The sequence below is a fragment of the Typopeltis vanoorti genome, chromosome 10, assembly GCF_054136105.1.
Source record: "Typopeltis vanoorti isolate ZY-2024b chromosome 10, IOZ_Tvanoo_1.0, whole genome shotgun sequence".
In the NCBI taxonomy this organism is placed as follows: domain Eukaryota; kingdom Metazoa; phylum Arthropoda; class Arachnida; order Uropygi; family Thelyphonidae; genus Typopeltis; species Typopeltis vanoorti.
Window position 1 is genome coordinate 110,550,572 of NC_143558.1, and position 16,980 is coordinate 110,567,551.

At 32.9% G+C, this 16,980-nt stretch overlaps 2 protein-coding genes across 3 annotated transcripts; both read left to right on the top strand.

Moving 5' to 3' along the window:
• Window positions 1–1,784: 1,784 nt before the first annotated feature.
• Window positions 1,785–4,054, top strand: LOC150102686 (cysteine-rich venom protein 6-like). Of its 2 annotated transcripts, none has more exons than XM_090399533.1 (3): window positions 1,785–2,207; window positions 2,738–2,839; window positions 3,724–4,054. In XM_090399533.1, exons 2-3 carry the CDS (start codon window positions 2,773–2,775, stop codon window positions 3,927–3,929), a joined length of 273 nt encoding a protein of 90 aa, XP_090255659.1. In that variant the 5' UTR covers window positions 1,785–2,207; window positions 2,738–2,772; the 3' UTR covers window positions 3,930–4,054. The 2 variants fall into 2 exon arrangements, with proteins under 2 accessions (XP_090255659.1, XP_090255658.1); XM_090399532.1 differs by having other exon boundaries at window positions 1,788–2,207; window positions 2,761–2,839.
• An 8,289-nt stretch (window positions 4,055–12,343) lies between these two features.
• On the top strand, window positions 12,344–16,415 carry LOC150102687 (chymotrypsin inhibitor-like). Its single transcript, XM_090399765.1, has 3 exons — window positions 12,344–12,599; window positions 14,259–14,336; window positions 16,126–16,415. The coding sequence occupies exons 2-3, from the start codon at window positions 14,276–14,278 to the stop codon at window positions 16,308–16,310; spliced, it is 246 nt and encodes an 81-aa protein (XP_090255891.1). The 5' UTR covers window positions 12,344–12,599; window positions 14,259–14,275; the 3' UTR covers window positions 16,311–16,415.
• The last annotated feature ends 565 nt before the right edge of the window (window positions 16,416–16,980 follow it).

Here is a 16,980-nt window from a genome sequence, read left to right on the forward strand (position 1 = left end):
AATGTTCATCCACTTTTCATCATTAAACCTACAACAGGTCCCTAACATTTTTGCATACTCAAGCAACGCTTTTTTCTCTTTTGATGTATTAAGTCCTGGAAGGCACAAGCGTCAACATTAAAGAAATGGTAGCATAAGCAGCAAACCAAAGCAGTTCATATTAATTTTTTTAATAAATCAACTTGCTTGCCAGCATTTGTGATAACTAACAAAATGTTTCGTGAAAAAGGAATCAATGCTTAGCCTTCAAGTAGCGTAATATTACTTGGACTTGTATATGTGATGTAAGTTGGATATCCATTTTTCTTACGCCTGAGGTTAGCTCTGGGGTGAGTTGAACTTTTGTCCAGATTGAAAATTTGCAATATTCCGTTAAGCGGTGATCAACCACAAATACTTTCCAAGCCATTCTAATAATAGTAGTGGTAATCCAACCATTTTATTTGCATTTTTATCACGGAGTAACTTTTAAAGGCCTCGTTAAAAGATTTTAAAAACGTTTTCTGTGAAAACGCTTTTCAACGCCCAGAGGCATTTAGTTTTTCTTGTCACCAGCAGTCTACTTTTGTGAAGTTATGTTTGAACACCCTACGACATTTACTTTATATCCTTACACTGTCCCATGGACAGTCTTCATCCTTTATTGCACTTCGCATCGGAAATACAATTCAATTTCATCAGTGCTGTACACTTGCTACAAGTCTGCCAAATTCATCTCATACTCTGTAATTCCTTTGTGATTCGCAGACCGTTTTTCACCACACACTATGTATAGAAATTCCATGAGGCTTCTTAAACATAGTGTGTGGTGAAAAACGGTCTGCGAATCACAAAGGAATTAGCACATGAGTGTGGCCATTCACTATAGCCACACTCATGTGCTAATTTAAGTTTTTATGGGATAACACCCTTCGCCATCAACATGCTACTCGACAAGCAAACTCCACCACTCCGACGTTGCTGAATCTATTCCGTCACCACTCGATCATGCTCAGTACTCTTACCATTTTTCGTATTTTCTTATCTTTCATTTGTTTCTTGGAATGACTGAAATTTGTTTTAGTATTTTTCCTCTTTACTTCTTTATATATCATAACCTGTTGACGAACCAACGTCATAAGTATAAAACAGTTTCAGTATCACCGAAACACAATCGAGTTGTTTCGACACTTCTCCCTTATCTTATATCGATAAGGACTTGAGGCTACACGTGACGACACCACTACCGTGAACTCGACCTTGCTTAGAAACCACAGGTAGGGTTAGATGTAAGCAAAATAATCTAAGAATCACTCAAAATCTAAAGTGAACATCAACTGCAGATGTAAATAAACCAAAAAGCGTCGTCGCACGCAACTATCTGTGGTGGCCTAGTGAACTTACTGGTTGGGTGGTTGCGGTAATTTTGAGTGGGCTCAAGTAATTTTTTTCGAACCAAAGGAGACCATCCCTGCTTAAAACATCAGTGGTATGCTGTTAGTATATCTGTTCTGGGAGAGTGGATTTAATAAATTTCGATACTTAGGATCCTAACGGGTATTTTTATATTATTTCAGTTTTGGTTTAAAATCAGATTGATAATGTTATAACGTACAGTTTTCAAAACGATAATAAACAAGTTGTGTACTGTATCGAAGAATGAAGCTATCTAGTTTCAGTTACTGCAATAACGAATGCGTCACCATAAAAGAATGATACTACACAAAAAGCACCCGCCTATGATTGTTTTCGATGGTTTCCATACTTCTCATGAAACAAAACATATCACCGGATTTCTTCGAATAAAGTAGCAATATCAAATGCAATTTAGGTACACTTTATAGCATTGCGTAGTTTGATTTTTTTTAAACTGAAACGTTAAATTTTGCGATTATAACTTTACAATTAAATGCTGTAATATAAGAATTTCTTTCTTCAGGTTTACTACGAAATTTAAACAGCTTTCTAAAAAATATACAGTTAATGTGGTGTAACCTCTGATCGAATTACAAACAAAAAGGCATTTATGCATGTAAACAACACATTAACTCAAAACATATTGTGCAAGCGATTCCAACAACAGAAATTTGACTCCCAAAAGACTGCTACATGGTATTTATTCTCATTGGATTGCTCTATAAAAGTATACTCTATATAAGCATCTTAGTCCGTAAGCAGCTTAAAAGATTCTTTAGTTGAATGCACTTCTGGTGTTTGCATTTGTGTAGGTAAGGTTGTTTTTTTTTTTTTTTTTGCATTTACTATTGATGTAGATGATAACTTGAATAATTTCAAAGCTTAAACTTTGATATAATAATAAGCATTTAAAGACTTCAAGGACTGATTTAAAATGTTTCCTTCAAATGTGATAGGTTCATAATAATTTATGGTTTAGTGCATTATGCTGGGTTTTATACTGATATTAAAAATCTGATTACATTTTGCATGTGTATATTAATACAGCGCAAAAATCAGGAAGTTTCATTTAATTGTTATTAATATCGATGTAAAGACTTGAAAAATTATTCTATGCGAGTCAGGTTGTGATTATTTAGTACTGACATTTGCGTCTCAGTTCAAGTGCAAAGAGTTAAAATGTCATGTAATGGTTTGAAATGTGCGTGAAAGAAAAATATCCTATTAATATGCAGTTAGAGGAGTAAAGAAAAAACTAAATCAGTGAAACTGTGGTTGTTTTATGTATAAGGTGGCAATTTTAAATTCATTTTAAAAGGAATTATCTTCAATAAACACATAGATATCTACTTCATTTTCTTGTAGCCAATTCTTACTATGGCCATGAACGTGGTTTTCATCTTTGTTACGATTTCTTCTCTTTTCGCTTCATGTTGGGCCCAAGGTAAGTGAGTTTTATATATTTACTAGTAATTAACATAAATGGTAATCTCAATGTTCGTGCAAGTTGGAAATATTTGGTAAAAACTATGCATATTTCTCTCCCCAAATAAAACAATTATACTATCTCGTAAATTGCTGTTGAAGCACTCTCCAGACATTACAGCAATTGGTGTTTGGAGAAGAAATAGAAAGATGACAAAAGACATGAACTTTTGTAAGTTTGTCTTCTGTATCAATAAGTACAAGAATTTTGTGGATTAGGTTATAATAACCCATTTAATCATGCTCCGGTAACAAAAAAAAACATGTGGGATTGGAACAATATACTTTTAGTAGAGGTGTAACCGAAGTTAATGATTAGTTTCGACCAAATTAAATCCTCATATTAAATTATTTGCCGTTGCTGTCCCATTTCAATTTGTAATTGGGATTAATCATTTTGTATCAGTATGTCCCGTCAACGCACACTAAAATTTCCTAACGGATATAATGAACCAAATTTCCTTAAATGAGTATATTTGCTCGCATTTTCTATCGAAATAATTAAAACTTAAGTGAATGAACATGCAATTAATTTTATAATGTTTACATCGTAACTGAAGTTTGAATAACACCACAGTTAGTGAACAATGAGTGTGTGTGAGAGAGAGAGAGAGAGTCTTCCAAATTGAAGGGGAAAATCTGCTTACTTTGTAGGGTAAGCTGGTGATAATCTATTAAGATACTGTGAAAGTGGTCTACTTTCTTGAGAATGTCATAATACTACTAATAAGTCTTTATATAAGCTAATGATAACCATATTTTTAAATGAAATATCAAACAAAATTCCTTGTTGTAGAAGATTAGTGTATGTATTCTAAAAAGAGAATTTTCTGTTTCTTATAGAATGTCAGTGTTCTGGTCCGCACGAATATTATACAAAATGTGGAACAGCATGTCCTGAGACATGTGAAAACTACAACACGACAATAATGTGCATACAGATGTGCGTTGAAGGATGTTTCTGCCATGTAGGATTCGTCAGAGACAAGTGTGGGAATTGCATTTCTCCTTCAAAATGTCCACATAAACAAATCGAATTGGATGAATGAAAAATTCAAATTATCCCGATTTCAAGTGATAATATTATCAATGTGACAAATGAATTTTATTCAACGAAGTACTGTTTTATGCTTCAGATTATTTTGTAAATTTAGAAATAAATCATTGTAGAGAATGTTTTCCATATGATCTTGAAGATAACCACAGCTACATTATATAAATGTGGTATTAAAATTTTCCAATATGGTAAAAAATGCAAAACATATGACAGTTATTCATTTTACACGAAGATCACGAGGAGCATCGCTTTACAATAATTAGTCGCTCCTCTGAATGGTATTATTGTGGAATGGTAAAGAAATTAAGCATCATTAGCACATTCACAGGAATTAAAACCTTATATATCTTATATAATTCAACAAAAATACCTTCGTCTGCAGTAGGTGCGAGTGGTTTTTTAGAACATTTCGATTAGAGAGTTAATGTTGCACAGATGAAGCAAACAAATAGTTATATCTTTCTAAAATATTACAAGAATGGTAGTGCATTTGGAAACTAATTTCTTAAGATAATACTTAATAAAAAGAAACACGTTTTGTTACCTTGAATTACGGAGGTAAAAGCAAAGAAATAAACTCGAAATAATCTAACAATGAAAAAAATACGTGAATGAAAATTTTCAGAGGTTTCCCCTAATCTATTCCACGTAGTGAATGGGGGGGAAAGAGTTCATGTACACTATCTAGTTTATTTTGTTGTAATTTATTTTTTGAGAAAAACACAGATCTTATCAGTCTTTATTTTTACTTCTTTCTAACTCAAGCAGTGGATGCTGTCTGTCAGAAAATACTTGTAGCTCTTGTGACAGAATAAATAGTTTGAACGAACGGGATGTTTTGGAGACATTTATATCTTAGATTGGAGTAACATTTAGAACAATAACAACCACTTGCACTCGTGATTCATAGTGTTGCCAAATGAAAATTACTAAAAACAGCTAAATCTTAAAAAAAAAGAGCTATAAAGAGCTAAAAAGGATTTAAAAATAAAAATTTGAAGCTAAAATTTTAAAAGTAGTAGCTGATACTTTAAATTACTTTATTCAAGCTGAAATGATACTTGCATATAAGTGGCTAAATACATCTTCCATGATTTTCTGCGCTTAATTCACCCATGTTTTCGCTTTGATTTTCGGCTTTATTCTATGTGGCAATTGTTCCAATATTACTCAGTGTAGATGCGGGTAAAGGATAGTCTGTATAGCACTTGTTGTTACACCTGAGGCTATACCTGACTGACAAAATAGCTGTCAGCGTTGACAATTCCATCTTGTTTCTTAATTTAGTTTTAACTATATTCATGGAACTAGAAATTCGTTCAATTTCCTTATTAGAATTTGGCAGTATTAATAAATTTATTGCACACTGAACAATTTCTTTAAATGGATTCATTCCAGATGCATCTTTGTATTCTCGTACTTTAGTCCAGAACAGCTCAATTTTCTATATTTGTTCATTTATTTAAGTGGATGGTATTGTACTGGTATTCAGCAGCAGCAACATTTTTTCTGTTTTCAGAATTATTTCTAAGATGGGAGTAAAAAGAAGAGATCATTCTTAAAATATTCAAGTTTTCAGGCAACCTTTGCTTAAGCTGTTTGAGGAGACCAAGAAGAAACTGTCTTGCTCTACTTCTAAGATTTCGCTCATCATTTTGCATTATTTTCTTTTGTATCATCAACTCTGAAATTTTTCTTTCAAATTAGTAACCAACATTTGGATTGGGATCCAAAAAATAGTCATCAATCTCTGACTCTAGAGGGTCGACTGTGGATAATGGTAGCACTAACATATTAACAATAGAGCGAATCAAACGAGAAAGGTCTTCAAATAATCTCATCTTATCTGCACTGTTAGATTCGAAAATTTTGTTAACTTGCTAAACTTGAACTAGAGCAGGATGCAAAAATAAAAGGTACAACAGATTCCTTTCATCTTTGTACATCTCCCACAAAATTTGAGCTTTGTAATATTTCTCAGTCACACTCACGACTTCGAAGTGAGTTTTTAATTTCAACCACTGAGTGAGAATTCTGTATACTGCAGGTTCAATGAAGAGCTACCTTGTTGCACAGCTGTTTACAATTTTCAGAGGAGCATCATTTTCGTTGATAGTTTGATACAGCTCTTCGTATGCTGCTTGTCTTGAAGAAGAATGTGAAAACCACTTATACGTTTCAGCAACTAAAAATTCTAATTTTCTTGGGAGAGATTCTGCACAAGTGTGAGACATTGCCAGTTGTAATGAATGGCATACACATCTAATTAAAATTAAGGAGGGAATATATGCCTTCAGTAGTTCATAAACGCCATTATTGACACCAATCATAACACTGGCATTGTCTGTACCAATTGCATTGAGATTTTTAATATCCAGTTTCTTGGTGAAGAGCTCTTTTTTCAGCCACAATACCACACTTTTCTAGAACCACCATGATCAGAAATGTATGCATACTTTTGTTGAATTTCTTGCTATAATAAATGACCATTCCTAAAAATCGTATTTACCGTGATATCATTCGATTCGTCTATTAGCAAGTTGAAATTTTCATTTCCAATGTCCATAATTAGATCTTCAAAATGCTCAATTAGAATATTCTTTACAATTGCAGAACACTTAGTTCGGTGCGTTTTTACCTTTGGCATAATTTGATTGTCTGGGATAATATTTTTGAAAGATCTACTAGATGATTGCAACTGTTGAATGATGAGTGACAACAAAGAAATAATGCTAACCTATCTTCAAAGTTCGCAGTCTCATCAGACTTTTTCACAAGCATATTTGTAATAGAAACAGCCCTATATGGAACTGCAGCAAGATGTTTCTTAATTTAACTGTACAAAACTTACAGCAGCCTTTTGTAGCGTCCCAGGAACTTCACACAACCACTTACTAAATATTTCTATTTGCAACCACTCCCTCCTAAATGTTTGCTTGTAAGCTTTAGTTTTCTCTTTGCTCATTTTTGAAGAAGGGTGTACAACTCTTTACTGCAACGAATTACGATCAGTCTTTGAAAACTTCCCACTCGCTATCGTAACTACCAACCAGAACACTGTGCGAAGACTAACTTGTAGGGTGCTATCAATTTTAAGGTGACAAAGTGGTAGGCTGTTTGGGCCACGTGACTGACTAGACGTCATGCATTTGAAACGTGTACGATGCTCGCACCAAACGTACAATACAATTCCTTATCAAATGCGAACATCTGGAAAACTTTCAAAACAATTTCTTTAACAGTAAGTTATAAAAACAACTAAAAAGAGCTGAAACTAGTTCTGAAGGAGTTAGATTTGGAGATTAAAATTTTTGGAGCTAAGGAAGAAAAAAAGTGCTAGATCTAGCTTGAAAAGAGCTAAATTGGCAGCACTACTCATGAAGGTGGATTACTTTATCTTCATTTGATATGAATGTATAAGTCGTGCCTAACGGAGAGAAAAGTATGAGTGCTTGAAGACTTATTTAAAATTGTTTCTTAATTTTTTTCATTCTGAGAGATTAAAACTATATCCTTTTTTCACTTGCGAATCAAATTTCAGTGAAATCCTCCCCATATTTCAATGCCAATTATTGTCGCCTTTTTCTTATTTCTGTAAGCTCCGTATGTTCTGTTTAAATGTTATGATTGCGAAAAACCTGTTTTTGCATTATCTAAACCAGTGGTCTCCAAACGTTTCGCCGTGGGGCCACATTGGGTACTTCAGCACTGTTCAGCGGGCCATAGTAATAAAAAGAAACTGTAGAACTAGATATATGAGTTTTATTGAAAGCAGATAAGAACTGATTACAGAGTATGTGAGATTAAATTATCGTATATTAATGATAACGAACACTATCAGCAAATTTTTGCTAGTCGTTAGTTTTTCAACCGAATATACCGACAATTTACATGTAATTTTTTTTTTAATTTCGTATAACTTCGAGTTTTTTGTCAATGAATACAGATCGGGAAATTTTGTTTTTATTTCGTTTTTTGCTCGTTAGTTCATTTTAACCGTGTTTTTACCAACTTTTTAAAGTGTTCTTATTTCGTGCGACATAATTTTTTTTGTTGATAAAGAAGTTTATTCTGATGTAACTTTATTTCGTTTTGAATTCTTTTACATTTTTTTTCTTCATTAGTCCATTTTAATCGATCTTTTACAGTCAGAAAAACCGTAACTTGGATTACGGTTACTTTTTGCTATTCGGGAATATATTTTGAACACAATTTTAATTAATGCATTTGAAATCTATCAACACCCCGTTTTTTTTTTTTTTTTTTTTTTTTTTTTTTTTTTTTGCGGATTCTTATTGAAAAATTAGTCCAATTGGCGGGCAGGATAAAATCATATCGCAGCCGCATCTGACCCGCGGCCAAACCCCTGATCTAAACGAACTTTCATAAGATGCACTGGCAGGGTCGTCGCCAGATTAGATAGCGCCCTGAGGCAAACAATTAAATATCGTCCCTGATGGATTTAAGACAAAAATATAAGAAAATCTTCAATTGCTATTTTGTTTTTATTGCAAGAGAAACATTAAGGCAAAACAATTACATAATAATATTAATTAAATGTTTGCTCTTTGGGGATATCGCACAATAAAACTGTTTCTGAAGCTCTTCTAAATTTAAATTATAAGCAATGTCAGCCTCTATCGATATAGTTGCTAGACCAACAAATCTTTCTTGGGCCATTGCTGTTCGCAAATAATTTTTAATTAGTTTAAGCTTGGAAAAATTTCTCTCGCACTTGCTACGCTAACAGGAATTGTTAGTAGCAACGACGCCTACTGCAATATAACTGAACTAGTGCCCCTATTAAGTCGCACTGTGGGGCAGGCTGCCTCTATGCTACACCCTGTCGACGGTACTGTGCACTGGCTTGTGTAGACAACAGACAATAATTGTCCACTCAAAACATTATCTTTTGCATGTTAGCAATAGCACTTCTTTTGCACTGTTAAGCATGACTTAATCATCTCCCTTCCTGATCCAAGCTTAGACCTTACCATCACAGCAATTTTATATAGCTATAAATTACCGAATACTAGCTTAAATGGCATAACTTCTTTTACAAAAAACAGTCAGAGTCAACTGAAGCATATCTTCATTTGAAACTTCAATGTTGATGTAATACATTTAACGGGAACTGTGAAGTCTGCCTTGCTTTGACACTGAAAACAGAGTTTAGCAAATGATAGCTAACAGAGTATGCAGATGTTTTCTCTTTAAAAACAAAAGAAAAGGTAAATATTATTTATACTACAATCACTTTCGTTCATGAGATTACATAGGGAATAACACACACTGGAACCTAACACTGTTTACATAAACTTAAGTGAATTAGCAAACATTAAAATTTTTTAAATGTTTATAATGAATAAAATCTAGTGTTTTGCTTGCTATTTTAAATGCCTTCGTTTCCGGCCAACAGTTCGCCGGAGTTCAACATTTAATAAAGTGATGACAAGAAAAATTTTCGCGAAATTAAACACGGTTCCATTTTGATTTTAGTTATCACTATTTTAAAAAAAAAAACATTTATTCATCGTTGATTGATCAAAAGAGAATTTTAGAGTTTATTAAGCTTCAATTAACTCAATGAATAAACAGATTTATTCCATTATTCGTCGATAGTGGTGCATTCATGATTGGGAGAAAAATCTTCAATTATACCAAAATTAATAGTTAGTTTGTTTTTAATCAAGCAGGGAAGGTTTTAATCAAAGACTAATTTTGAATATGACTTTTCTTCAGCGGATATATTAAATTTTCAAAGATAATGAACCGGCCAAAATTCCTAGCGAAACAAGTAAAACTTGTGTGTTTGGGGGGGGGGGGCTCTCGTAAAGAAAACTGCTGTTTTTAACTACATATTTTCCCTGAATTCGAACTAAGCATTTAGAGCTGGGTAAATAAAAAATATATGCAATATACTTTACATAAAGTTTGAATTTAAGACAGATTTCATTTAAACTGAATAATCCTCTTAAATCCGTTTTTAATTTTAATCAAATGTAGCATCGTTCATTTATGCTGACTGCAGGCTTAAATTCCATAATTCTGATTCTAGTTCAACATTTATAAATAAAGCTGGCAAAAGAATGCGCTTGTTTGGCGCGAGCAAATCAAGTATTTCTGTCAAAAAATTAAAATATTAAGAAAATATATAACTAAATGTTAATAATTAGACATAGTCAAAAATGCAAACTCATCCGAAGTAAAGCACAAAGCAGGAGTGAAATATTTCGGGCACAGGAGCAGGAGAAAATTAACAAGATATCAATATTAGAATTTAATCCAATAGAAGGAATTTAATATGTTGCGTCGCAAAAAAAAAAAAATAATAATAAGTAGTGGAGATAGATTTGTGTGTGTGTGTGTGTGTGCAGCACTGAATTTTGTACCTATGGGTGGTTTAATCCATACATACATCTACTTTCGGATTATTTCAGGACAGATTCTATTGATATTTGACATTTGCTATAGTTGCAAAAAATCGCAACATTCCAATTTTATTTTGCAATTCACCGAATGCAGGGGCCAGAGATGGGGAAGAAATGTGACGGAAATACTTATTACAATAACTATGGTAAGGTGAGATAAAATTAAGTAAACGTTAGAACTCTGAATACACAGAAGTCGTAGTGGATTAAGAAATTTAAATAAATAAATAAATAAATAAATGCAGCGGATGAGCTAAAATATTATCACACTCATACAAAATTAAATATAAAAGCTTTGAATTATTTGCAAAATAGAAAGAAATAAAAATCATCGGATTATTTTGAGAAGGAATATATGAAATAAAGATGAACAAAGTATATCCACTGTTTCTATTAAAGAAACAAAGAATATTGTATTAGAAATCAGAAATAATGAAAGCGACAAAAACTAAATATAAAATTATTCCGGATGGCTGGAGCAATTACTTTTAAAAATTATTAAATGAGGTGAAACGACAGATACACTCACAACAATAAACATGATGACCACAGAGTTTGTTTTCGGCCAACCAAACTCCAGTTCGCCGGAAACAGGCTGGTAGTGAGAGTATCCTAGTATGAAGACTTCTCACTGGGTCCTCCCATCTCCACTGAACACACTTTGACTGCTAATTCTTATCTGGGGAATATTTCGAACCAGGTATTGTCCAACATGATGACCATGTTGTCCGATGAATCTACTCTTCCTGTAAGACAACGTCAATATATGTCACAAACGATCGTACCATGCGAGCATTGTTCGAAGAGTATATTCAAGTACTGTCTCTCTCACTACCACTCTCGATCTAAATTTTCCTGCTCAGAATCCCATCATCATTTATGATCTCATAAATGTTGATGGGATTGCGTATAGTAACGGCATCGATCGGCCATTAAGAAAAAAACAAAACAGAACCGTCTCAACCCACTAAGAAATACAAATGCGTAGCACAGACAACATGTAGAATGTGCCCTCACTACATAAATAGCAACGAAAAAGATACCCTTAAATACACACTAAAGTAAACAAAACCATTCGTGTTGTTTACTTTTCTTTACCAAACGTTCATTATTTAAAAATTTTTTTCTTAGTTTTTTACCCGAAATGCTCATGAGGAACAGGCTGACATTTTCCCTCCGGAATCCCCTTTGGATTAATTTTTATTTTTATTGTCTGAGTTTCGTCATCTCTTTTTTGATCGATAAGCAATATGGCTGATTATCGATGAAATTTGTGCATTCTCTTTTTATTCTCGTCAGTGCATGTATAGCAGATCTATCTTCATCTACTATATATATCGGTAGTTGGGATTCTTACAAAAAAAATTATATTGTCTTAGTTTGTTGTAAATCCAACTGACAAAGTGTTATAACGTACGATTACCAAAAGGAAATTAAACTTTGTACTGCACAGAAGATGTAACCCTCTTTTCATTGCTGCGATAATAAATACGCCATTATAAAAATGATACTACAAACGTACATGTCTATGTCAATAGTTTCTATACGTGCCATAAAATAAAGTATATCATCTAATTTCTAAAAACAAGGCACTGATGCTCATTCAGTTTCTGTACATCTGATAGCTTCGCGTAGACCGAATAATTGGTTCTAGTTGCAATATTAATTTTTCAGTATAAGTATTTGCTGTTGTAATTCTAGAATTAGGTTTTTTAGGAAAAACTGACGAAAGAATGTTTTAAGCAGTTTGTTTGTTTACGCATATGCTAAATATTTTTCACAAAATAAATTCAATTCTCGCAACTCGAGTATTTGGTGTTTGTTGCAATGCATGAAATGCTCACTGAAACCTTCAACTCTTTCGTCCACTACTTTTTTTTTTTATTTGAAAATGGGAAGAAAGTAAGCATATTTAAAGACATGAATGAACAGGCGTTACACATAGTCTGATGCTGCCAAAGAAAAAAAAAAAAAAACACACACAAAATACTATATACACCTGTGTGGAATAGTATATGTGAAGTACCGCTGATCTAATTACAAAACTGGTATTCAATCTGGTAAACACGTTTATTCAAAACATTGTGCAAGCGATACCGAGTTGGAATTTGACTCCAACTTGGAAGACGCATGAATCATATTATTCCCATTGGATCTCTTGAGGTCCACTCTATAAAAGAGAAACAGTTCTGTGAGCAGCCTAAAAAGGTTTCTTTCTAAAGCAAGTGTTGGTAAGTTTTATATTTATTTTATTATTTGAATTAACTGTTGTTGAAGATAATATGAATTATTTTAAAGAGTAAAGCTTCATAACAATCATTTATAGATCTTAAGGAATCACAAAGAATTTGTTTCCTTCATAGGCGATGAGTATACGTTTTGGGTTACTGAATTAGTTATGTTCCGTTTTATAATATATAGATATAAAAAATTAATGGCTATGTGTATATAATTCGGTGGAAGGGAGTGGAATGCATAAACGTTTTGTTGTAAGAAGGATGACGATCAAAATAATTATTACACTAATAAACCAAATGAATCGTTGTAAAAAAATAAATGCTTATACATGAATGAGCCCAAAAATTTCTACAAAAGGTATATTCCCGTATATTTAGAAGTTTTCTGAAGTAGATTTTTATGTCGCTACAGGCGTTGAAATGTCTTTACCATAAGTTTCCTCCCACCTTTGCGCACATGTCAAGGGGATCGTAACATAACGTAACTTTTTTTTTTAATAAGAAACTTTCTATATAACGCCTGTAAAGATCTTCTCCCCCATAACATTACGGCCATCTAACTTTTATTTCGAAGGTTGGCCATATTGTGGTATGGCGTTTGTTATCATGAGCATCAATCGAGTTTTCTCTCTTTCTCACTTATCTTTTAACGGTCAACATATCTTGACCATTAATCCTTACCTTGCAATTGCTTCTGATCTGCTGCTGCACGAATAGTGACGATGTGGTCAATGGGTCTGAACTCTTCCAGCAAGACAACACTTTGTACCGCGCATCGTGCAAACATTTGTTCTCCCCCTGACTGCCTAATTCTTCTTATTTGGATTCAATTGAACATATGTGAGAGCTAGTGGGACGCAGCATCCGCTTGTCAACGCCTATGACTTCCTCGGTTGCTGACCTCAGGAAGTTAATCTGTCTAATTATTCGATCCAGAATACCTCATGACACCTTCGGTGGTGTAGTGGAGTCGATGCCAAAACGAGTGCAAGCGGTTTTCTCAGAAAAAGGAGGCCTAACATACTCCTGGGTAATAATCATAGTTTTATGCCTCATCACTTGTTGTTATATAACACACAGATTATGTAGACAGCTCTTTTGTTTGTTGTCTGTAACAAATTACAGACAAATTTCAATCGTTAACTGAAAGGCTTTGAATATTTAGTAAATGCGAAGATTAATAATATCATGCAGATAAATTAGCATTCTCGCAGAATTCTTAGTATAAAAAAAAAACTCTTTTTTTTTATGTCTGTTTTCGATCTTGCATTAATCGGCGATTTTCCTAACAAAAATTCGGTATGTTTCGTAGGAAGATGCAACAGAATTCTGTTGATTGTTTGGAATTCACACTTATTTACTCGAATTCTAAATATCCCAGTAATGAAAATAAATGCATTCTGATGCATTTATTGAATGTTTGTAAACCTGCCTCAATGCAGTTAACAGGAATTTTTTATTTGCGTTTTATTTAAACACTCACATTATATTATTATGCACATAATGAAAAATATTATAAACAAAATTAGTGAATTACTATTAACAAGCAATGCTAAATTTAAATTCGTTTTAAAATATTTTTTTCAATAAAGTACATATAAATTTGATTTTTTTTAATTTTAATTTACTTATATAATTTATTTATTTTTGTAGCCAAATCTTACTAAGACATGAACGCTGTTTTCATCTTCATCACAGTTTCTTCCCTTTTTGCATCGTGTTGGGCCCAAGGTAAGCGAGCGTTACAAATTCACTAGTAATTTTAACATAAACGAAAATCCCAATGTTAAGGGCGAAAGTATTCGGCTGGTAAAAAATGGTGCATATTCCTTTCCAAAAGACGACAATCAGTACCCACTGGTTGCATTTCTTTCAAGACATTCCAATATTGCATTGTCTCGAGAGAGAATACTCAAATATTGGAAATAAATATCCTCTTAATCGGTATTTATGAATGAAACAAGAAGATAACGATGGACGACTTCCTGTTTCATCCACAAATATCTTGATAAGGCATGCATAACTATTTGCAAGTCTTATGAAAATATTTGGTTGTCCCGATGTATGTAAATCATTGCCCCTAACGAATCTCCGCTAGTTTATTATAGTAACCCATTTAATTATACTAGAGGGAAAAAAAAACCGTTTGTGTGGAATTCGACTACATACTTTCAATGGAGAGTAATTGAATTTAATGACATCAACTCCTCTTACAATTTCTTTGCTTTCGCTGCTCCATTTCGTTTTGCAAACGAAGAGAATCGTTTTTTATCAGCATGCCAAGGCACGGCACACAAAAATTCCTTACAACTTATGGTAAGTATTTGAATGGAAGTTTTTGCTGCGAGTTGCCTGGTATTGTACTACGTACTAGAACTACTTGCATTAGCTCACGCTAGTATTCGCCGATACTTTTATAGTTTTTTATACTACATTCGGCAAGAAACTCTGATTCCAATCTTTCAGTTTCTTATTCGGTTTTAAAACAATGTGGGATTTAATATCCCTTTAATTTAAATAATGTTTATATCGCCGAAATGAAGCCTATTGGCTTTTTAAATTTAAGGAAGTTTTGTATTCATGGTAAAGAGAGGAAGGCTTGCAAGAAAATAAAGCAAGAAAAATTGATCGTGATTGTTTTTCTTGTGCATATTTGGGATATAATAATAAAAAATAGTGTCAGTATATAAGGTAATGACAATTATACTTTTAAATAAAATACCTAAAACAAAATTCAATGTTATAGATTACAGTGGTGGCGAACCTTTTTAGGTCCGCATGCCAAAAGTTTACAAATCGAGTTGCTGACGTGCCAGCGCGTGGCAAAAAATTTACAAATCAAGTAGCTGACGTGCAGGGGACGTCAGCAACTAATTAATACAACATTAATTAATTATTTATGTAGCATTAACACAAAATTAATTGCAGAATTTCATTGAGACAAGTTTAAACCTTAATATAGAATTTCATAATAATGAACATAATTTGACATACGCATTGTCGAATACAAATCAATATCAACCTATTATCAATATATCAATTTATTAATGAGATTTTTGCTGTTGTACATTAGATGCCAAATGATTTATATCAGGTTCATATTTTGTCACTTTTAGTAATACACACGCGGAACTAGATTCATCATTCATTCTATTTCTTAAACTGTCTTTTATAAAATTCATTTAAAAAAATGACTCACAAGCATATGTAGAGGAGAAAATTGATAATATAGCCATCGCTAGTTTTTTTTAAATAACAAAAGATTTCAGGAATGGCATTCCAAGTTCTCAATATTTCCTCTTCTGCATTATTTTTAATTGCCCCAATAATCGATCATTTCAAATTATTTACAATCATTTCTCAAATCGACAAACTTTTATTTCCATATAGAACTAGATTGAAAATCGATTAGTTGCATTTCTATATCTTCCAAATTCTCGGGCGTGCCATAGGTTAGCTACCACTGTTATAGAAGGTTAGTTTAAGTATTCTAACAAGATCATTTTCTATTTTCTTGTAGAATGCCGATGTTCTCGTCCAAATGAATATTACAACCTTTGTGGTACAGCATGTCCCAGGACATGCGAAAACTACAACAAGAGAATAGTATGCACCGAACAATGCGTTCCAGGATGTTTCTGCATAATAGGATTCGTCAGAGACAAGTGTGGCAATTGCATTTCTCCTTCAAAATGTCCAAAATAAACAAATTCAAATTTGATGCTTAAAGAAATCAAATTATGCTGATTTCAAGTGATGATGTTATGAATTTCACAAATTACTTTGATTCAATAAAGTGTTGTTTTATGATTCAGACTATTTTTTAATTACAATAAATAATTTCAGGAGAATTTTTTCCCTATATTTGAAGATGAACTTAACGAAAGGATTTTGAAGGAAGGCAAAATTAAATACACCAGTGAAATGTATGCGTGACATCTCCTCGTTTTATCAAATGAGGAGACAATTATACAAAATTACCCACCTAGTCGAAACTTTTTCCCCCTCTCAGCCGCTGAATATCATGACGAGAAAACAATTTCAAACAAAAAGTTCCGCTAAACACAACTCGGTTTCTGACTCGGTATTTCAGATCATTATGCAACTTTTATCTTAAATCAAAATTTTCATAATGAAGTTTCGTAACGGAGATATTTACGTAACACAAAATTCCTGTTAGAATTTCCTGCTATAATGAGGAGCGAGCCGTCCCTGATTATGACAGGAAATATGCACGAACCGTATATAGGCACTGGGGAACTGCAGCATCCCCAATTTGTCTCGATATATAAATATATTAATTACTTTATTTATATTTGAGTGTGATATTTAATTTCATCATCAACATCAAACATTAGAAAATTGTATTTATACA